Genomic DNA, 24,370 nt, shown 5'->3' with positions numbered 1-24,370 from the left:
TTTTCAAATCTGTATCTGCAATCCACAGCTCATTTAGGTAAACAAAGGAAAGGATATCTTGACTTATGCATGTTAGAGGAGTGGTGTGCAGCAAAGGAGGCGCACACATGAATTAATGTGATTAATTGCTCTGATACTGGGACTGTAACCTTAATGCTACTGCATTGGGGGTTTAATAGGCACAAATATGCACGTGCACACGCATACACAAACTCCTGATCTGCGTACCTCTCTGTCCAGGCCGGCTGCGACGGTAATGATGCCTCCTGTCTTATTGTTGATGGTGAACATGTTGGATGTCGGGCTCTCAGGATTCTGGGATACAATCTTGTAGCGCAGCATCCCATTGGCTGTTTTGGGGTCATCTTTGTCAACAGACGTTACCGTCATAACAAAGGTCCCTGAGTGACAAGACAGACAGAAGATGCAAATAGGGGATTTAACAAGGGTTTTTAAAACAGTATGACCTTGTTTTATTTCAGTACTGCATTTAATTTACCTACGGTCATTAAACTACTTCCCTTTTATGAGGATCCGTTGACTAATATGGAGCAAAGACAAAACATAGCCCCCAAAAAACGTTGGCTTTGTCTGAAATGTTGACAAAGCACTTCCACAAGAGAATACATTCTATTGGCAAAGATCTTATCCATATCGAACACCAGCAAAATTAACAAAATGATTACCCCCTGTGATTAATCAATGCTGTTTTATCTAGTGATAGCTTAGTGGCCCCGAAGGCCAGAGGATAGGAAGGCTGGGAGGTTGGTCTAGGCCACTACCTGGTTTAGAGCCCTCAGGGATCGTGCCGTTCCATATCTGATGGATGAACTCTGGCCGGTTGTCGTTCATGTCAATCACATTGATTACAATGTCGATGGGACTCTCTACTTGGTTACCATTCAGATCCACAGCATGGGCTCTCAGCTGTTGGGAGACACCAGAGAGATATCAGCACTCAGCTGACTGTGGTGGACACATGCCTACACATGCATGCAAGAACCAAACAATAAACATTCAGCAAAAACACTTACATTTGCCTGAGCAGAACTTTGGCATTGCAATGGCTCTCTTACTTCAGCTATTTCCAATTATAGAAAAAAAATAAACCCAGAAATGTACCTTTCAATAATGTAAATGCTTGTTTGTTCACAGTGCAGCGCTTCCAGCGATGCCTGCTCCATTATACTTTCATTACAAACCTGCAATTTATCTGTCTGCCCACTGTCTAATACAAGTCTCACCCTGACTACCAAGGGACCTTGAGCACATGCCAGTCAACCTCCTGGAGTATACAGACAATGTGTTAGCCAAAGAGGACACATACCTCTGGATAAAGAATGCTTAATGCTTGGTACACTGTTTAGAAACCTTTTACTGTAACTGTTCAGCATGTCTGCTGTTTCCCCTGTTCACTGAACTGCACAAGGCCAAGCTTCTCTCTCTATCACCTAAAGTGAATGCACATCACTTGAGGTGGTGCTGAACCAAAGAAAGCTTGGGATGAATAGGACCCACATACACTATTGCTCCACCTTCCCGTTATTTGGCTAGAAAATAACAATGTTTTGATCCAAAGTGGATCTTGACTTTGTCGGTATGCGTGGTCCTAATCATCTCCTCTCTCTCACGTAGATCCATGTGTGCGTGTATGAGACTTACATGGAAGTTGGAAATGTGTTCTCTATCCAGGGGTTTCATGACGGACAGCTCTCCAGAGATGGGGTGGATGATGAAGATGCCAGTGGGCGGCTGGTCAGCTCCTGGTCCAGTCACACTGTACCTCAGGGAGCGGTTCTTGTCATTGTCCGACCGGATCTGTTTCAGAACCCAAAAGTATGTTGGTAAATGATCAATAATCAATTGTGGGTATATAAACTGTTCGGTGTTGGTGTGTCGCCCAGCATAGAGTCCTGTTGGTGAGTGGTACAGACAGATCTTCCTCCCTTGCGTGTGTGTATGTGTCTAAACTATATGTGAGTGTGATGTATTTGAGCCTCTGTGTCTTCCCTGGCCTGTCTATCTCTACCCATAAGCCTTGGTATCCATGGTGTGTCTGGATGGTGCCTGGTGCCTCTCCCTTGTGTCATCCATTAAACTCAGCCCCCTAATGCTTCTGGATTAAATATAATACACACAGACAGTATATACTGGATTTAGCACTATGTCAGGAACCAGTAAGCTTATGTTGAGAAAGGATATACTTCTTAACTGACATGAGAAGGATAGCCAGTCCTCCATCATTCATATCCACCCACCCCTTGCCCCTTGAGCACATGATAAGGTGAGGATAATATCTCAACAGAAACCTGAGGGAAACAAGCCACTGGAGGGCTCTTTGTCCTTTTCACTCTCATCTCTAAAGCTACATAATAGCAGGGACATTCATAGTGACGGCTTGCCTGACTGGGAGAGGGAAATCAGATACTTTAGCACAAGCACTTGACCTTTCAGGACGTGGAGTCAATATGGTGGTGGATTGAGTGATAATGCTGGTAGAACAGAAATGACCGGTCAAAAATCTGCTGCTGCTCCATAGAACCATGAAGCTCAGAATAAGGGTACCGTCTCCTTTCAGGTTGTGGATAACCGGTGTGTGTGTGTGTGTGTGTGTGTGTGTGTGTGTGTGTGTGTGTGTGTGTGTGTGTGTGTGTGTGTGTGTGTGTGTGTGTGTGTGTGTGTGTGTGTGTGTGTGTGTGTGTGTGTGTGTGTGTGTGTGTGTGTGTGTGTGCCTATGTGTGTGGCATCTTACCCGGACCAGGTCCTGGGGGAACTCTCCTCTGGAGTTCTCTGGGACGTTGATTGGGGGGATTACCCAGTCCCTTTTCATGCGTTTGAGCTGGCCCACAGAGCTGCTGTCTGTCTGCCGCGATGGGAACCAGATCTCCTGGAGACCCTGGGACAGAGCTGGGGGAGCTGGGATATCTTGGACCTGGAGGAGAGAAATAACATCTGTTTACCAACTTGACACATGTAAAAACCAATGGCTTTAGGTAGACCTTTTATACAGTAGCCAGAAGACAAATTATCTTTACCTACCAATGAAGTTATGGAAATAATTCAAGAGAATGTAAATTCTTGACAGCCTAAAACAGTTTTTGGTAATATCATTTTGCATGCTTTGTTAATATCAAACGTTTACATGCTTTGCAAGAATAATGATTTCATGAATAATCCTGTTTACATGGACACATCTGAAATCAGGCTACCTGATAGGAGTGATAAATGCAGAATATCAGCAATCAAAATTAACTTGGGCATAATTTTTAATTTTTCCTTTATTTAACCAGGCAAGTCAGTTAAGAACATATTCTTATTTTCAATGACGGCCTGGGAACAGTGGGTTAACTGCCTGTTCAGGGGCAGATTTGTACCTTGTCAGCTCGGGGGTTTGAACTCGCAACCTTCCGGTTACTAGTCCAACGCTCTAACCAATAGGCTACGCTGCCGCCATAATAAGAGGGAGGCTCGCTCGGCTAGTGCTAGAACATGCACAGATAAAATACACAGCTTGAATTCAGATTAAGGTGTTTACATTTCCTAATTCTTCCAAAGATTGCTCCGAAAACCAGGTGTTTTAATCGGCGTATGCTGACTTCGATTATGACCTTAGGCCGATTACGATGTTTACATGACTAAAGCTACACTCGACCTACTGCCATAATCAGTTTAATATCGAATTATTAGTGTGCATGTAAACATACTAATTGAACTATACCAGCTAGAGGACCCAACATACGAGGGGGAGTCTTTTTTATGTGGTCATATTATATTTTAGGATCCATTTTGTTTTTGAGAAGTGAAGGCTAACATTGCCTTCATACATGTGATGATGTTTTTGAACAGCCTCTCTTCCCAGGCTCTCTTCTCCATGGCTGGGAATGAGAGTAGTGTTTGAGATTCTTTGTCGAGGATAGTACTGTAGCCCCTCAGTTAGCTTTAAATCACAGACCTCCTCTCATTTCCTGATAAAAGAATGCACGCACACAGAGGCACACACACACAAACAGGCACACACACACACACACACACACACACACACACACACACACACACACACACACACACACACACACACACACACACACACACACACACACACACACACACACACACACACACACACACACACACACACAGGCTTCTAAAATGGATGTGCCATCCTCCCTTGGCTGTAATGAAAGTGATTTGAAACAAAGCAGGATGGTACCTGCAAGCCAGACTCTATATAGCCAGATGGCTCCATTTGCCTCCGCTGTTCCACAGAGAGAGAGACTGTTGGGAGTGAGACCCAAGTAGCGCCAGAGAAGTCACAATAACCTTGAATGCCCGATAGAAAATGTAAACAAGACGCTGGCAAACATAGGTAGAACAGTCATCCTGTAGAACAGTCACCCTGTAGAACAGTCATCCTGTAGAGCAGTCATCCTGTAGAACAGTCATCCTGTAGAACAGTCACGCTTCAGAAAGTCCCTTCTTAACTCTCTCTCTCTCGTCCGTCTGTAATTACTGATCGTCAATTTGTTACACAATATCCAAAGCACTAAAACGAACCTAAAGCCACAGTCTGTGCAAACAGCCAAATTAATTACAGTTTTGCCACGTTACAACACGAGCCCCATCCCACGCAGCCTCACCATGCACGCAGCCCCTCCCTGACCATCTGCGGAGATGTCGGAGCGCCTCCACTAATCATGTTTGAAATCCGATTATGCTGCTTTCACACATTTGAAATGCAGAGAGGCAAGCGGACAGATAGCGGGGAACATGCATCAGAAATATCTATTACCCTATTAAACCGAAGGAGAGAGTGAGAGCGGTAATTATTTCTGACCTGGCGGTGGGAATGATGAATGGTGTGGAGGGTTTGCTTAGCAGTCTCAGCCCCAGCACAGTCACATCTATCTATCTCTGGAGAGTACTGGAGGTCTCTCTGCCCCCTACATCCTCTGACTGCTAGACTACACTTCAGTATCCCTGAGAGCTTGGGAGTGTTTGTGTACTGTGTGTGAGAGAGATTGTGGCGTGTGTGTGTGTGTGTGTGTGTGTGTGTGTGTGTGTGTGTGTGTGTGTGTGTGTGTGTGTGTGTGTGTGTGTGTGTGTGTGTGTGTGTGTGTGTGTGTGTGTGTGTGTGCATGCATGCGTGCGTGGCTATAGACAAGTATAAAATCGCCCTCTCTAAAGCCTAGGGTAGGTCTTGGTTTTCAGCCCGACTCTTGTGGTGATGTTTATGCTGATGGTCGTGGTGGTTGGGAAGGTCACCCTAGGCGATTTTGTACTTGTCTGTAGCCACACACACAGATAGATATATGTGACTGTGCTGGGGCTGAGACTGCTAAGCCAATCATTACTTTTTCATTGATTAAAACATTCCCTTAGGGCCGATGCGTTCGCAGTGTTTGCTAATATAGCATCTAACCGCTGATGTGATTATGGATCACATGATGATAATTCATGACAATCATTGCATTGGAGAGAGAACCACATAACCACACCAGTGTTTCCCCTATATTAATTTAACAATGGCGGGCCGCTGCTGCTAAATTGTAACCAGCTCTTCCGAAGAAACATGATGTATTTGGTAAAACATTTTCAGGGTCGACTTAAACGACTAAAACCAGATATAAAGTATGAAAAAATTATTATGGAGCTATATACCATAGTTATTTGGGTATGAGTTAACCTCTTAAGACTAGGCCTCAATACTGCCCCCTTTGGAGGAAGTGCGTGCCCATAGTAAACTGAAAATATTTTTTCCCAAAATTGCTAATATATGCATATAATGATTATTATTGAATAGAAAACACTCTAAAGTTTCTAAAACCGTTTAAATTATGTCTGTATGTAAAGCAGAACTCTCAGGGCAGCCTTTCTCCCAAACTCTCTCTTGTCAAAAGTTGGGTCAACTTTGACGTCATCGCCCCCACCCTTCCCAGGCAGCTACCGATCTGGGAACAGTATGTATGTGTTCAGCGCGATGCCTGCTTTCAAATGGCGCGTTCATTGTGAGAATCCCGCGAGCCCTAGTCGTTTTTGCGGGCGAAAATGTTAGTGTCACTCTCCAATACATGCACTCTATTGCGCGCGGCCGATTTGGGGCACGTTCTTTTCCAAGGAACAGCAATTGAAGGCGGTTTGTCTGTTCGCGCTGATCATCGTTTTACATGCTAAAAACATCATAAAGCTCGATTCTGCACATAGTTTGACCAATTTAGTCGACATATAATATGTAAATTTGAAGTTTTGATGTGCAAGAGTGCGGGATCAGAAGTCATTTTGGGTGCATTTCAGCTGAAGCTGTTAGCATATGCTAATACAGAGACACACAACGTGAAACCAAACGATGTATTGGGTAAGTATGACTCCTTCTACGTCTTCTGATCGAAGAACATCAAAGGTAAGGGAATATTTATGTGGTTATTTTGGGTTTCTGTGGACTCCAAACGTAGAGGAGACATACTGCTAATATCTGAGCGCCGTCTCATTGTATAGCCAGTGTACGAATTCTGTAACGTTAAAAATAAATGTAATACAGCGGTTGCATTAAGAAGAAGTGTATCTTTGTAACTATATGTAGAACCTGTATATTTAGTCATGTTTATTGCTTGTTATCTGACGTTATCTGTCGGAGCTATCATCATTTCTCCGGACATTTGAGTAGCATTTTTTAAAATGTCGTCATTGTAAACCGAGATTTATGGATATAAATGGCATATTATTGAAAAAAAATAAAATGTATTGTGTAACATTTACTATTACTGTCATCTGATGAAGATTTTCAAAAGGTTAGTGAATGATTTATTTTTTAATCCTGCTTTTATAATTTTATATTTTCTGGGACAAAATGGCTGCCTCTCGTCTTTTGTTTCGGTGGTGGTCTAATATAAATATGTGCTATGTTTTCGCCGTAAAACATTTTAGAAATATGACTTGCTGGTTAGATGAACAAGGTGTTTATCTTTTATTTGAGCTATTGGACTTGTTAATGTGTGGAGGTTAAATATTTCTAGGAATATTCTTTTGCATTTTGCGTTATGGTAATGAGCTTGAGCCGTAGTCACGATACCGGATCCGGGATGAGTCGCCGCAAGAAGTTAACATAATATGAACTTTTCAAAGTGAGATTTTCACTGGACAGTTACATTAAAACTGTTCATTTTCACTCAGCCTCATGGCAAATGTGTAGAATTGCAGGAAATTAGCTTTAAAACAGAAACATTCTGTCTTAGCAGAGGAGGTCATCAAATTATTTTTGTCATAGACGACGTCATTGGCCACGTCCACTACCACCCCCCAACCCCTCCCATCCCCCTTTACTAACTTTGCCACCTCTGCTAAAAAAATATCTTAGGGGAAACCCTGACACGTGGCCCAATAAACTGGTGAGATTGACTTCTATATTCTATTATAGATTTGATTACTACCTATGTAGCCCAGAGACTACTGCGCAGCTCCAATGGACTGCCGCGCAGAATAAATACTGTACCAACCCACAATGGGAAGCACGAGATTAACTTCTTGATGCATCCATCCCGTTAGCGGGATAATTTTCGTCAACATCCACTGAATTGCACAGCGCCAAATTCATATTAAATTACTAAAAATATAAAATTTTCATGAAATCACAAGTGCAATATAGCAAAACACAGTTTAGCTTGTTGTTAATCCACCTGGCGTGTCAGATTTCAAAAAAGCTTTTCGGCGAAAGCATACCAAGTGTTTATGTAAGGACATCTCTCTCAGCAGACAAAACATTACAAACAGCTAGCAGCCAAGTAGATTGGTCACGAAAGTCAGAAAAGCAAGAAAATGAATCACTTACCTTTCATGATCTTCAGATGTTTGCACTCACGAGACTCCCAGTTAGACAATAAATGTTCCTTTTGTTCCATAAAGATTATTTTTCTATCCAAAATACCTCCATTTGGTTGGCGCGTTATGTTCAGAAATCCACAGGCTCGAGCGGTCATGATGGGGCAGATGAAAATTCGAAATAGTATCCGTAAAGTTCGTAGAAACATGTCAAAAGTTTTTTATAATCATACCTCAAAGGTTGTTTTTACAATATATAATCGATAATATTTCTACCGGACTGTAGCTTCTTCAATAGGAGTGAGAGAGAAAATGACTGCTCCGTTCTGTTGGCACATGTTATCTTTCTCACTAATTTTTCAAAATAAAAGCCTGAAACTATGTCTAAAGACTGTTCAAACCATGTGGAAGCCATAGGAAAATGAATCTGGTAGATATCCTTTTAAATATAGCAAAGGCAGGCAATGGAACCGAGAGCTTTCAGGAAAAACAGCACTTCCGGGTTGGATTTTCCTAGGGTTTTTGCCTGCAATATCAGTTATGTTATACTCACAGACAATATTTTGACAGTTTTGGAAACTGTTGTTTCTGAGTGTTTTCTATCCTAATCTGACAATTATATGCATATTCTAGATTCTTGGCCTGAGAAATAGGCAGTTTCATTTAGGTACGCTTTTCTTCCAAGCATCAAAATGCTGCCCCCTACACTCAACAGGTTAAACTTCACTAAACGTTTTGCCTGTTAGTTAACACAATCAACGTTTCACTTTACTGTGACAATGGTGATCGAATCAACTCAATATTAGACACTTTCAATGCAACATAACGAAACAAAACAAACTATGCAAGAGATTTTGTTGTAGGCAGAATGCATTGGAGTAGGATTCTATTGCATTGACACGCACCACACAGCTCTTACTCTACAGAGACCGTGCGGCATAACCAATCAGAGCTGCAGGAGGCCTATATGCAAATAGATCATATATGGATCTGTGCCATTTACTTTGACCTGGACAGTGTTTACAGCAGGAGAAGCATTTGTTTTGAGATCAAAGCGAGAGCTGCATGTAGCCACATGTGCACATTTTGTTCATATCCTTTGGTAGTTAGTGAGTCATTACCCCAGTTATAGATCATTTGTAGTCATCAATAGGGGAGGGTTTGCTTCCTACAAGAGCACAAAACGTGTACATTTCTAGACATCTTTCAAAAGCAAGTCATATAAAAAGCTTTTGTATGTCTTAAAGGGGCAATGTTGCATTTTGAGACAAGCTTAAATAAGCTAAATAGCCAATAGGCAGAGGGTAGCATCATTTGTCTGATTGGGAATAATAATGCATTTTATTTTGTGATTTCTTGCATTCAACATCACCACCATTTTCAGCCACCTCTTTGTCAATTGTTTTTGATGATAGGACACTCTGGTATGCCTAGATTATGATTAAATAGCTACAGTAGCCTACATGGCAACTGTTAAAACTGTAACTTAAAGCGGGTACAGCCTCAGTGTTCACAGTAAACACCCGCTGGAAGTTGCACAGAATTTTCACAATGTTCGAGTTTGCGCTCAGCAGACCTGCAATTTGCTCAGTGATGAGAAAAATTAGAGGGAACATTGATTACTACCATAATCATCCAGGCCAAATTAACAACTGTCCATACAATCACATAGAAAACAACACAAACATCTAGGATCAATCAGAGTCTTCTAAAATGGACATGATTACCCATGATGGTCTTCCTATTTCTATTTAAAAGCTACTGTGGCCCTTGTTTATCTGGCCTGGACAAGTGTACATTTCTCTTTAAATGAGCGACACGTGTGACTAATGGTGTCATTAAAATCACATACCTGCAGGAGTCACTGTGGTAAATGAGCATCAGCGCCCTAACAATGCTGTTTTCAAAACTCTCACTAAATCATCCCCTGTACAAGTTTAATTTGAAACCACAAAATGCTGCTGCTGCTGCTGCTGTTGGCCCACTGCACTCACACCAATTTGACATAACTGTAAAAATGTGTGTTTAATCTGGAGGCTTATAAAAGAAGGCACTCGCCTTTTATGTGATGTTTCAGAGAGGTGCTTTTGAAATGGGCTGCTTCTGCAGCTAATTTGTTCTGTATATGACTGGAGGAAAAGACTATGTTTTTTCAGATGGTGTCTTTGTTGAACAAAGAGGCTCATTGTGCTGTACATAATTAAGAGGCATTCATTAACAATAAGAGTCCACAATGTATGAAGATCAGACCTAAAAATTGGAGAGAGAGCGAGAGAGAGAGCGAGACAGAGAGTTTAAATGTGAGTCTGTGCACTCTCGCCAATTAACACCATTCCAGCTAGTGAGAGAGAAAGACTTTCACAGGTTATGACCATTGAACTGAACAGAAACACATCATCCAGGACTGAGAATGAGGCTAGAAATACAAACACGGCCGTTTGAGCGTTGTTTCTCCTCATATCCCTGTTCGCTCTCTCAATTACACACTTGATTACATAACCACATCACACGGCCTCCCTCATCTACAGAACGTTGACTGAATGGCAGGATCTTTGAAGCCGAGAGACAGATGCTCCCTGTTCTCTGAATCACCACTAGGGGTGCACTGCAATGCACTCCCCTCTGGTTGGATGACAAAGATACAGCCATAAACATCGCCGCTGCCGCCACAAGGAAGCTGATTGAAATCAGTCTTTATGAGGAGCTATTCTGCATCTGTTGTGTGTGGCGCCGCTACTCACTGACCGCGTTGAGTATATGATTGTGCTCCCCTTCAAATTGACACATTACGTTTTAATTAGCGAGCATCCATCCCAGTCTCCCGGAACACCTGCTACAATTTAGGGAACAAATCGTCTGTGAATGCTGTGGAGGCTAATAAGAGGAAGGAATTAGATGCAGGGGCGGAATTGGAATTGGAACATTCCACATTCCACAATGCTACCCGAAGTCACAAATAATCAAGAAACATTAGAGAGAGAGAGGAGAGGGTGGAAAGGAGCTAGGATGTGTGCGGAGGTGTTGGACGTACCTGTTGGCTCTGGCCTATAGGGGGCGTTAATCTCACTTGGGTCTGCCATTGCTGCTGATTGGTCTCGTCTCTGGCCACGATCACTAGGGGCACCGCCCGGAGGGTGGACACGGTGAATGGCCTGAGGGCGTAGACCACCCCGTCAGCCTCTATACGGAAGTCGGACGGGTTACTGCACTCGAACTGCACCAGTCCACCTTGGCCGCAGTTCACAAACTTCACTGTAAGAGAGAGGGGGAGAGATGAGACAGAACATGAGATTGAAGCTGAGGCAACCAGGGAGAGAGACAGAAAGACAGTGAGTAGAAACTCAGACAGACAGACGGACATCCAGATAGACAGGGACCCTCCTCCCACACCACTCCCAGACTGTGTGGTATAGTCCACAAAGCCTCCAATTCCTCCTAAAACTCATACATAATGTATTTCAAGCTGTGCCCCAAAAGTATTGTTTAAAACTGGTGCAGTAGAAAGAGAAGGAGAAACTAAGTGAAAAAAAAATAAAAAGAAAGAAAGCAAAAGGGAAATGATAAACCCCTGAAGGGCACTTGCAGAATCAAAACGAATATATCTAAAATACCAAAACATTGTTTTTTAAACTGATGTGCCAATTAGACTGTGGCTAAATGAACTGTTGTGTCTGGGTAAATAGATGCACCAGCTTAAATAAATAAGAGAGGAATCATTTACATAGGATCCAGACTTTTTTCTTATTGCTTTTAGCTCAAGACATTGCATGCCAGCTTCTACCCAATAACAAACACGGATGCTTTGCCGTGGTCGGATAGCAATCCTGACTCTCGGAGAGTGAGAAGTGTGTGATGTTTATTTCATCAGTGTGTACACATACATATACACACAGCTGCAGTGACACACACACACACACACACACACACACACACACACACACACACACACACACACACACACACACACACACACACACACACACACACACACACACACACACACACACACACACACACACACACACACACACACACACGCACAGCTCCTTGGAGCTCTAGTACACAGTCCCAGAGCACTTCAGTGGCAGTGGTCTAACACTGGTTCATGTTTCAGGTGAGTGACAGTGCATCTCAAACACCATACCTACACACACACACACACACACACACACACACACACACACACACACACACACACACACACACACACACACACACACACACACACACACACACACACACACACACACACACACACACACACACTTCTACACGTTTAAACACACATAAACAAACGTCTATGCACACACACACAGAGAACAGAAAACCAGCCAGCATACAGATAATACTGAAACTCCTCCAAGCTAAAGTGATCAGACGTAAAGATATATCATTTCTGTGTCGGCTGCACCAATGCCATTTTAAATTATTAAACCAGACGGCAAATTACTTAACAAAAGCCTTGAAGAAGGACATCTAGTCTCCCATTCTTGTATTACCTTGAGGAAAGACAGAAAGCTGCGATTTCAGTGGGTCTTTACACTGGGAGCACAGCAGTGGGAGGGAGCACATCACATGTGGGCCTGTGGAGGGAGGGAGATTGAGCCCTGGCTCTGAACAAGAATGAAGGTTTAACCCCTGGCCCTATTGACGGGGTGCTGATCAGGGATGTTGGAGTGTGAAAAGCAAAATAGGAGCTACAATTCTTTGGTGCACGCACGCACGCACGCACGCAGAAATAGAATTCACCACCTACTAATAACAGCCTTTCAGTGACAGAAAGAATTAACACTGTCTTGCTAGTTAAACTAAAGATAAAGTATATCGTGTTCACTTGCATCCGGCTCTCAAAATAATACACAACATGTAACAGATACTTTCTACAGTGGCTTGCGAAAGTATTCACCCTCCTTGGCATTTTTCATATTTTGTTGCCTTACAACCTGGAATTTAAATTGATTTTTTGGGGGTTTGTAATATTTGATTTACACAACATGCTTACCACTTTATAGATGCAAAATAATAGTTTTTTATTGTGAAACAAACAAGAAATAAGACAAAAATAAATAAAACTGGAGCGTACATAACTATTCACCCCCCTTTTGCAGTAATTACAGCTGCAAGTCTCTTGAGGTATGACTCTATAAGCTTGGCACATCTGCCCACTGGGATTTTTGCCCATTCTTCAAGTCAAACTGCTCCAGCTCCTTCAAGTTGGATGGGTTCCACTGGTGTACAGCAATCTTTAAGTCACACCACAGATTCTCAATTGGATTGAGGTCTGGGCTTTGACTAGGCCATTCCAAAACATTTAAATGTTTCCCCTTAAACCACTCGAGTGTTGCTTTAGCAGTATGCTTGGGGTCATTGTCCTGCTGGAAGGTGAACCTCCATCCCAGTCTCAAATCTCTGGAAGACTAAAACAGGTTTCCCTCAAGAATTTCCCTGTATTTAGCGGCATCCATCATTCCTTCAATTCTGACCAGTTTCCCAGTCCCTGTCGATGAAAAGCACCCCGACAGCATGTTGCCACCACCATGCTTCACTGTGGGGATCGTGTTCTCGGGGTGATGAGAGGTGTTGGGTTTGTGCCAGACATAGCGTTTTCCTTGATGGCCAAAAAGCTCAATTTTAGTTTCATCTCACCAGAGTACCTTCTTCCATATGTTTGGGGAGTCTTCCACATGCCTTTTGGTGAACACCAAATTGTTTGCTTATTTTTTCTTTAAGCAATGGCTTTTTTTCTGGCCACTTCCATAAAGCCCAGCTCTATGGAGTGTACGGCTTAAAGTGGTCCTATGGACAGATTCTCCAATCTCCACTGTGGAGCTTTGCAGCTCCTTCAGGGTTATAATAATAATAATAATATATGCCATTTAGCAGACGCTTTTATCCAAAGCGACTTATCTTTGGTCTCTTTGTTGCCTCTCTGATTAATGCACTCTTTGCCTGGTCTGTGAGTTTTGGTGGGCGGCACTCTCTTGGCAGGTTTGTTGTGGTGCCATATTCGTTACATTTTTTAATAATGGATTTAATGGTGCTCCATGGGATGTTCAAAGTTTCGGGTATTTTTTTTATAACCAAACCCTGATATGTACTTCTCCACAGCTTTGTCCCTGACTTGTTTGGAGAGCTCCTTCATGGTGCCGCTTGCTTGGTGATGCCCCTTGCTTAGTGGTGTTGCAGACTCTGGGGCCTTTCAGAACAGGTGTATGTACTGAGATCATTTGACAGATAATGTGACATTTAGATTGCACACAGATGGACTTTATTTAGGGGGATGAATACTTGTTCAAGGCACTGTATTCTGTAACATAAAGCACAATGGCTGAACCACCACCGCAGGTGACGGATCCATTTTCCCAACGGCAAAGTATTGTGAAATTGTGAAAATGGGCAAAGCGTAAAGAGAGGGGAAAAACATCCCGTTGATTATACTGTTGACTTTCACAGTGGACACAAAGTGATCCAGTGAAGTGTACCTTACTGAATGAACCACCATGTCCACGCAAAAAGGGGTCCGAAATAGAGGCACGTTCTATATAAAAGTATGTATAACAGAAGAGAGTAGAGAGACACCTAGAGACAGATAGAGAGAAGAGATAAAATAATGAGGGTTCTAATCAATGAATACTGTACAAGCACTGAGCCTTGTTGGTTGAAAATAAAACACTGAACTAAAATGTATTCAGAGGGTTCTCAACAAGATGAATGAAAATACAATCCTGCTTTACTTCATCGCGTTCATAGAGAGGGAGGGAGAAACTGTTGAAAGGGCCCTGGATCCAACCCTTTACACTGTGCTACAGTTAATGCATCGCATCTGCAAAACAAAGCCATGACAGTGCACTGATCTGCTGTACCTGAGGAATTGCCATTCAACTAAATATTGATGAAAAGCACACACAGGTGTCTCAGAGAGTGGCTCAGCATTGTGGGGGAAAGAAGCAAAGTGAACACTATGAAATTAAGATATACAAGAATCAACAAAGGAGTATCAATCCTATGCCTATATGCTGGAACACACAAAGTGCCTATATATTGACCATCTGCACACTGCTCAGAGCAACCTCATCAAATTCGTTTTTTTCTGTCTGTTTGAACCTGGCAAGCCAACTTCAGAGCGCGATGTGACCTTGGTTAGCTGAAGTTGTTTCCTTCCAGCCTTAAGGCAATCACCTCCACAGCACTAGTCCGTCTGATGCTCAGACACATACAGAATACAGAGAGAAGTGTCAGAACGGCTCAGCTCACAATGACAGCTTCCACTGGGTGAATGGGACTTGAGAGACAACATATCGTTGAAGGGAGAGGTAGCACAATCTACTTCACACACTCTTCTTAAATTAGGTATATTGATTGGTTGGCTAAAGTGCTTTGTGCTTTGCTTATTAACCTATAAGATCAAATAAATATATTTGATTTGATTTGATCAAAGAGATGCTAGATCCAATGAACGTTTTGCTCTAAATCACCCCAAAACCATGTACTGTACACATTCTATATGAATGCACCTGGATGGAACATATGCAGATTTGTGGAGTGAGCACACAGTTTGAGAGAGAGAGAGAGAGAGAGAGAGAGAGAGAGAGAGAGAGAGAGAGAGAGAGAGAGAGAGAGAGAGAGAGAGAGAGAGAGAGAGAGAGAGAGAGAGAGAGAGAGAATGACGGGGTAGGTGGGATTAGCCTCTTTATATTGCTTCATCTTAATTAGCATTTATGGGGCTGCTCTAGCTGCTGAGCCTAGCTCAAAGATGTTTTTTCTTCAGGTGAAGGATAAATACAAACAAGGCTGCAATGTTGTTCCCTGTGTGAGGGTAGACAGTGTGTGTGTGTGTGTGTGTGTGTGTGTGTGTGTGTGTGTGTGTGTGTGTGTGTGTGTGTGTGTGTGTGTGTGTGTGTGTGTGTGTGTGTGTGTGTGTGTGTGTTGTTCTCTCGTGGACAGACTATATAAACATAAATGGTACCGTAGATCTGTCATGATACAATGGAATGCGTGAGATAACGAGCACCATTAGGTCTTAGATTTCGGAAGGAGATAGGACAGTTGGTGCAGATGGGACAGTTGCAAAGAGAGAAGGTAGAGCTTTTCTTTCCGATTCCAATCCTCGTTGTCTCTCTTCTCTTAACACGCATAGACCCAGAACATAATTGAGCATCTGACCAATTACGCAAGACTTTAGTTCTCTTAACACGGAGTCAATCACCACCTTAGACCCAGAACATAATTAAGATTTAGATGCACATGTAAAGTGATTATTCCTGGATGTCATAACGCAAGACAATTTTAGTTCTGTGTTAACATGTAAATATTACTGATATTAGTGTGTATGTAATACCCTGGGTTAGCCTACACTCGACTGCAGTGGTTTCCTTGTGAGTCTTTGTAGCACCGAGGTCTGTTGTTTGGCTGCTGAGCCAAGCTCCTGTTCCCTAGCTCAGTCTGAGATCTGGCCATGTGAACACCTCTGGGAGGCCCTTCAGCAACCAGGCGCCATGGCAATCGCTGTGCAAATTCCCAGCAGGCAGCACAAATTCCAATAATAATGAATGGGGATGTCCAGCGTGTGTCTATTCATTTATCATGGCCAGCTCCCCAAACCCCATCCCCCAGCCCCCAAGCTCCCATAGCCCATAGGAGACCAGAGCAGCATTTACTGTACTAACCCTGGATGTTCCAGTTTATCTACAGTATATCTAGATTTATTAGCTCCCGGAGGTATAACGAAACTGAAAGAGATCCTTGCTGCCACCACCACCACCTCGGCATATCAGACATGTCGTCATGGCCAGGGAGATAAAGGCCTTTGGTTTGGACAGAAGTGCCGATGCAGCAGAGAGAGGGGTATATGCTGCTGCTGCTACTGCTGCTGATGGGGGGGAGAAAGCGGGCCAGTCAGCAGAAAGGCCAGTCCAACTAATGCCCCACGCCGGGGCCCAAAATTACCTCCGACTCAACGAGCCCATTCACAGGCTTATAGAAACCCTCGTAGCTGACTAACAACACAAAAACCACAGCTAACCTTCCCAATGTGTCACTCTTTTGTCTGTCTCCATCACGTGCTGCTGCTTATAGAGAGGCACAAATACAGAGAGCAAATAGAGAGAGAACAGAGAGAGAGAGAGAGAGAGAGAGAGAGAGAGAGAAATAAATAAAGAGAGAGGGATGCAATTTGGTTAATTTGCAGTGTTCTAGAAGAACGTCACTGGGAACAGTCGTTTAAAAAAAAAAATCTTAGTCAGATGCAGCATATCTCACAGTGGGAACACATAAAGAGGCTGTCCGTGGTAGCCTAACGTCGAGAGAGTACATCAAATGTTCCAGCCTATACCTTTTTATTCCTGTCTGCAAATCCAAATCCAGTAAGCTAGTAAAAAGCTCAAGGTCCCTGTAATGAGCTGTAAATGTGACAAGGCTGAAGCACCACGTCATGTGGTTCGTCCTGATATTTCCATCATTCATCTCCAGCTGGTGATGTCACTGACAGGTGTGAAATACTCAGCATAGGTGTTTCATCAGTCACCTAACAGAAATGCAGACCCCGGCGAATGCTCCAGAGGCAATTCCATCGGGCAAATGCCTGGACGCCACTGACTAAATGCATTATTCACGAACACAGTTCACCAAATCGAGTTCATGCTCCATCGCTGACCCTAGCTGACTGCATTGGGGATGAGAAAATGCAATACAGAAAATAGGATCAAAATTAGCTGTGCTCGGTAGAACGTACATGCAAGAGGACATTGATTACGAGATGGTCGCTAAACTGTAGCTGATCCACGTCGCACTTCAGTGTCTTAATTCAAGTTAAAGTGCTAAGAAAGTCACTCTTCCATTGGAAAATATAACAGGGGCTAAATTAATGAATGGTAATTCATGTGACACAAAATGTCATGTGAAATTAGGACTGTATACGATATACACCGAACGTACAAAACATTAGGAACACCTTCCTAATATTGTCTGGATGTCCTTTGGGTCGTGGATAATTCTTGATAAAAACGGGAAATTGTTGAGAATGAAAAACCCAGCAGCGTTGCAGTTCTACCATAACTCGTTCAAAGGCACTTAAATCTTTTGCCTTGCCCATTCACCCTCTGAATGGCACACATATCCAATCCATGTCTCAATTGTCTCAAGGCTTATAAATCCTTCTTTAACCTGTACCCTCACCTTTATCTACACGGATTGAAGTGGATTCAACAAGTGACATCAGGGATCATATCTTTCACCTGGATTCAGCTGGTCAGTCTATTTCATGGAAAGTGTATTCCCTGATTGCACCTCGTCTTTTCTATTATGGCGTAACACCCTTCACAATATTTAATCCTATAATTAGCCAATTATTATATACAATCAAACGGAACACCATACTAATGCTTTTAAAGTATCATAGCTGGATACTACCCATAATTATGCATATCTGTGTACTTCATTCACATGTAGGTGGTGTTTAAGCATTTACTATGAATACATTTTCTACAGCCTCAGGGGTAATTAGCAAACAACTTCCATTTTAGCTGGTAAGCCTCTTTAGCTTATTTTTTTCTCAAACTCTTTTTACCATCTTAAGAATCTAAAAACCCATTTATTGTGAGGGAGATGAGGCTTGAGCAGCAATAACCCTGTGTTCGGTAAAATGAAACTCTTGAGAGAAAGTAAACAGTTTACAGTTGATGTCTGGATGGTAGGATGATGAGGTTGGGCTTTGCCAGACTTCAGCCTTGCTCGAAGGGATTTTACTAATGCAGAGCACTTCAAACACCATGGAGAGCCATGTGTTTAAGGCTCTGACTAAAATATGTACAGGATTCACATGAAAGAAACATGGGTAATGTCGACTTTGTCCAATAATGCCTTTCTGCAAAATAAACATGCGAAGAGGGAAAAGGCTATGAAGTCACATGGGCTACGCTATAGGCTGCAGCCTTACATTCTTATGGTGACCAACACCCACGACAAGTATGTGTTATTGCAGAAGACATCGTCCCCTCCTGAAACAGAGGCTTCAATTAAAGGATGAAAACAAACTATCAAATTGCATTGATACCACCTTTCTTTATTATGCTCACCCACACTGGCACAAACACACACAAAGAAACACAACCAGAACAAGCAGCATCATCATAGCAGCGAGCAGCAATATCCTATGCAGGTCCCTTTTAATCTCAGATCGACTGACCCATGGGCTCTCTGGATATGCTAAACAGACCCCCCCTTCCCCCGTCCTGTCCCGAGGGAATAAAACTAGCCTTCTTCCATAAATGAGATTCTCTCCTGTTCTCCTTTCTCTTTACACTTAACATTTCTCTCACATCAGCATATGACCATTTGCTCTCTTGGGGGCTAGCGGACCTGTCTGACAGTCGTTGTATTGGGAGGACAATAACAAGGTAAGATGATCGACTGCCTGCCAGTGCCCAACATCCAACTCCATTTACTTCACAGAGAGGGAGATGCATCTAGCTTCTCTGTATCTGACCCATTAAGGTACAAAGGCCCTGTTTTGTTCTGGCTAACCTGCAGAAATTAGTCTTAGTTAGCTATATCTACTCTGGGTTACAGTATCGTCATCACAATATGAAGGGGTTGTATTGTCATTGTGAAGACTGAAGCGAATCAAAGGGTTGTTCGCTGTTGTGTTCTAACTGCTGTTTTCTACAGCTAAGCATGTCAAAATTAGCCTTAGTCTTCTCTTTGTTAGGCTACATCATCATATGAGAACCTCTTATTATGAAGGCTAAAGAGCTTTTGAAGAGCTTTTAGTTACGGAATGAAATGCTGCATGTTAGCTGATGCTAGACGAGGAAAGTTCTGACTGGTCTAAACGGGTCACTTTGAAAGACTCACGGAGATACCACATATTTAGGAGTCCATCAGTCTTTGTTGGGTAAATTAGATTATTCTAGTGTGTGTTTTCTGGTGCCACATCGTCTCGCGCCTAGCGTCTCGCTGGATTACTGTGTCATTGGAGCCAACAGCTGATAACGGCTAAACTACATCCTTCTATACTAATCAGCAACATAGCTACTGGGATTTGGATTCTGCGAGCGGAGCGATCAGAACGGCCGCTTTATACAGCAGCTCAGGCTTTAGGATCATATTAAACTAACCACATTATTAACAGGATGTCAAGTAGCTCCCTACAGCTCTTTATGAAGACATTAGCATGGCTAGCTAGTAGCTAACTCAATGCTAATACATACAGGTTAATGGAGAATATCAGATAAATACGACAATATTACACTTGTTTTAACTGCTAGGGAGCTAACACTTCTTACCACTGTCTTTCATTGTGCTTAGAAGTCTCCTGAGTTTCTTCTGACCTCTTGAAACGGCATTGAAGGAATAATACCCACTTCTTTGAAGGAGATCACCAGTAGCATACCATAACCGCTAGCATGTTTTACATATCCTTCGCTCTCTCTGAGATCAAAGCGAGATAATAAAAACCTATTTCTTTGAACAATTAAAATTGTAGTTTGAACTGTAAACGATTCTGGGGCTAACAGAGGGGCCAGTGTGTGTGTGTCCATATAAAACCACTGTAACCTCTCCTCACATTGGAATCTATCTGACTGTAGCTGCTTGGGCCAGCACTGCCCAGAACCCTTCGGACAACATTAAATCAATGTTATTAGAAATAAAACTGTTTAACTTTGTGTCTTTAACAGCCGTTCTTTAGCACCCCCTCCCATAAAGGTCATCCAGTTTTAATTGCTCTCTACCCTTGTTCAATTTTTAACTGCTGAACATTGCTCACTTTGTCCAATCCGCAGGCTAACACCTTCCATGAGAGAGGGATGGAGGGAGTGAGGGAAGGAAGGAAAGAAGAGGAGGGCAAGGAAAAGCAATCTATGTGAGGATAGATCCCAGAGGGGCGGATCCGAAGATGCCTTTTCAAAAACAGATTCTGAATAATAAGCCACTGTCCGTGTCCACATTCATTGGACCTTACTGCAGCAGCTAGTATAACCAAGGTTATTTCCCAGTGACCATATAATGAAGGGAAACACATTTGTCCAACGTTACACAGCTTTCTGCATCCCTTTCAGCTGGGCTACAGTCCTGTTAAAGCGCCATTACTTCTGAAGCACTGAGAATTTGACACAGGTCAGCCCTGGAATGGAAGGCTGGGAAGAATTCAGGAAATACTGTGCCATCAATGGAAAAGAACAATACACAATATAAATGCAATTTTGCTAAAGCTAATGAATGTGAAATGAACTTTAGATTCACTGTCAACATAAAATGATGTTATTATTTCACTCACAAAACATACTGAAACAAACAGACACCCACACAAACAAAAATAGAGCCAACAGTCTCACTCTCACATATAGACACACAGCACCACTGACATCCAATTTTCTAAAACATGGAAGGAAGTGAAAAGCTTTTACCCTTAAACTCTGCACTGAAATAACTGAAATCACCTTTTGAAAACCACTCTGGTACAATATAAGGGCCATTACTGAGTCCACTCAGATGGAGTAACACGGTAACAAAAAACACTATAAACATGGTAAAAGCAGTTCAAACAGGTCCTATACCTGTATAAGACCTTACTTTAATATACCAGTACTCTAACTGCACTCAGAACATGGGGCTCTCATTTAAAACCTTGAAAGAAGAAGGCCAGTCATCAACCTTGCCATCATCAGCTGATCAGTTAAAACCCTGGTGAGGAAGGCATGGTCCAGGGCTAGAAATGGAGCCAGGCAGAGAGAGGGAACATATTTCTGTTGGCCCCATTACTGGATCACGAGGGGGCTGGCCACTAAAGTGCCTGAGTGCAACCTGTAATGGGGCATTAGCCGGGGCTTTTGATCTGAAACCCAGGACTTCAAAGCTATTCATTTTATCCCCCTGATCATTTGTCAGAATGCCTGTCACAAAAAAATGCTGTGGCCGAGAGAAAACAATGACTGCTGAGGTCTCCAATGTGGGCATGTTTTAATTGGGGCTCATACGTTTTCTTAATCATCACTCCAGTCAATCAAAAAGGGGGCTGTCGCCAGGTTGTTTCTCACAGCAGGGTATGGCTGGGAGTTGTAGTTTCCAACAGGCCAATATTCTTCATAGTTTAGCGCAGAACACGTGGTAATTAACTACAATGACCATAATCCATTGCGTGCCTACTTGTGCAGTCGGTAGTTATTTTACACATGCTATGGAAAAGACACAGAAGAATGCGCAATTGAGGGATAGAGAGTAGTTGCTTCATGAGGGATCTTTACCAGAAAATGCATGATCTAAGTCACGTGTCAAACTCATTCCACAGAGTGCCGAGTGTTTGCAGGTTTTTGCTCCTTCTTTGTACTTGATTGATGAATTAAGGTCTCTAATTAGTAAAGAAGTCTCTTCACCTGGTTGTCTAGGTCTTAATTGAAAGGAAAAAACAAAAACCTGCAGACACTAGATCCTCCATGGAATGAGTTTGACCTCCCTAATCTAAGTATCTAGCAGTCATAAAAGTATGCCTTTACTTTGAAGAACTACTGAAATAGTGATTTTGTCAGACAGTATAGGCAGCAGGTCTATAGACATGAGATGATTACTTGAAATTAAATAATAAAGTCATCAAATAAAAACAATGTACTATACCCAACAACTGAAACATTTGCTTAAAGTAAAGTAATGTGATTAAATGATGGTCAATAAGTATTAAGCAGTAATGGGCAGTGACTACCGTCATGGGATGGCATTCAACCCACATGATGAATAGTGCATTTGTGACTCGTTTCAGGAAACTAGACATATGTCGAACATCACTACTTCACAGGAGAGCCATTTGAACGTAAACTTTTTGAGAATCAAAATGCGTTTTGCGGCAGAAATGCCTACTGGAACATGTGAACTTTCATGTGCCTTAATAACAAACTTGTATGCCATCTGTAAATAAAAGTGTTAAATTACGAGCCTAGTTGGTTTAGAAAGAAAACGTCAGCAACCGTCCCACTAGCCATGATTGGCTGAAATAATGAGTGGGCTAGAAATACCTAGAGATGAGTTCAGATTGGTCTGCCATGTAGCACACTTCAGTCCATAATATGAGCTGGTCAGTAGGTGAAGGTAATCCTTTCTAACAGTGCTTTTTTTAAATAGATATCACATAGTAGAACTGCATAAGTGTTGCTTTCCACTTTCTGGAGGACTGAGTATGATAGCTAAGGAGATTTGATTGCAAATATGCAGACGGGGCCAAAAAGACAACACACAGAAGGCTGTCGTAAAACACCGGATTACATCTTCAAACTAAGGGCAACCATGGCATCCGTAACAGAGAGGGAGAAGCGTCCACCCATGTATACAGGTAAGATAATCTAGCTTGCTACATTTTCAGATATTACACGTTTCTAATTTTGTCAGAACTTTCTTTTCATTTCAAGTTAAAGTGTACTGTAATGTAATGTTATGTGTGATCTGTGTAGTGATCTGTGTAGTAATAGCCTAATTGTTAGCTACCTAACATTGAACCTGGTTGGTTAGCTACCTGCAGATTCATGCAGGGTAGTAACGTTATGATTACGTTGGGATTACGGTTCATTGTTTAGCTAGCTAGCTGCATGTCTAAACAAAATACTCCACTATGCAAGTAACTATTTCAATAGAATGTTTATGATGTCACTTCGACAACTGTCGATAGATGTAGCTTGCAATTTCGCTCTGGCTATCTACTGTCACGCCCTGATCTGTTTCACCTGTCGTTGTGCTTGTCTCCACCCCCTTCAGGTGTTGCCCATCTTCCCCATTATCCCCTGTGTACCGTCCTCCTGGTTTTTGACTCTTGCCTGTCCTGACCCTGTACCCGCCCGCCTGACCACTCTGCCCGTCCCTGACCCTGAGCCTGCCTGCCGTCCTGTACATTTGCTCCACCTCTGGATTATTGAACTCTGCCTGTCCCTGACCCTGAGCCTGCCTGCCGTCCTGCACCTTTGCTCCAACTCCAACCCTGCCTGCCTTGACCTGTCGTTTGCGTGCCCCTGGTGTTACAATAGACATTGTTACTTCGACACGGTCTGCATCTGCATCTGAGGTGAAGAAGGTTTTTTCGCACCGTTCTCCGGGAGAGAAGCTGCCCGGGAGCTAATCCAGCAAGACCCCTGCAGTGTGGCTGAATATGCTGTGGGTTTCCGCACATTGGAGAGTGCATGGAACCAGGAATCACTGTTCGATATGTTCCTGCACGGTGTCTCTGAGGAGGTCAAGGATGAGCTTGCTGCTCGGGAGTTACCTATGGTACTCGATTCCCTCATCACTTTGACTACCCATATAGATGGACGACTTCGGGAATGACAGAGGAAGAGGAAATTCAACTTCGCTCACACGTCCAGGGATTCCACCTTGCCTCCGAGTCAATCCTGGAAGTCCCCGACGATCCCGTTGTCGAGAGAACCCGAGGCCTCCCGACCTGCCCCGAGAGTCGCCGGAGTCGGCTGAGTCACGCTTATGCAACTAGGCAGAGCTGGGCTGTCGCCAGAGGAACAGCAATACAGGATCAACACGAAGAGTTGTCTGTATTGCAGGACTCGTGGTCATTTTGTGTCCTCTTGTC

The 24,370-nt window shown here is 42.9% G+C and overlaps 1 protein-coding gene across 1 annotated transcript in view; it reads right to left on the bottom strand.

Annotated features, from left to right (window-relative positions):
- LOC118402527 (cadherin-2-like) overlaps positions 1–24,370 on the bottom strand; it is a 104,023-nt gene that overhangs the window by 27,719 nt on the left and 51,934 nt on the right. Inside the window, exons 3-7 of the mRNA XM_052476877.1 lie at positions 10,844–11,064; positions 2,753–2,932; positions 1,663–1,818; positions 783–927; positions 229–401 (exon numbers count right to left, since the gene is read on the bottom strand). Coding sequence (XP_052332837.1) covers positions 229–401; positions 783–927; positions 1,663–1,818; positions 2,753–2,932; positions 10,844–11,064 — 875 coding nt within the window. The remainder of the gene's footprint in view (positions 1–228; positions 402–782; positions 928–1,662; positions 1,819–2,752; positions 2,933–10,843; positions 11,065–24,370) is intronic.

Source organism: Oncorhynchus keta, chromosome 23, assembly GCF_023373465.1.
Source record: "Oncorhynchus keta strain PuntledgeMale-10-30-2019 chromosome 23, Oket_V2, whole genome shotgun sequence".
NCBI lineage: Eukaryota > Metazoa > Chordata > Actinopteri > Salmoniformes > Salmonidae > Oncorhynchus > Oncorhynchus keta.
Note: the sequence above shows the minus strand (reverse complement) of the source record. Positions and strands in the feature narration are given on the sequence as shown.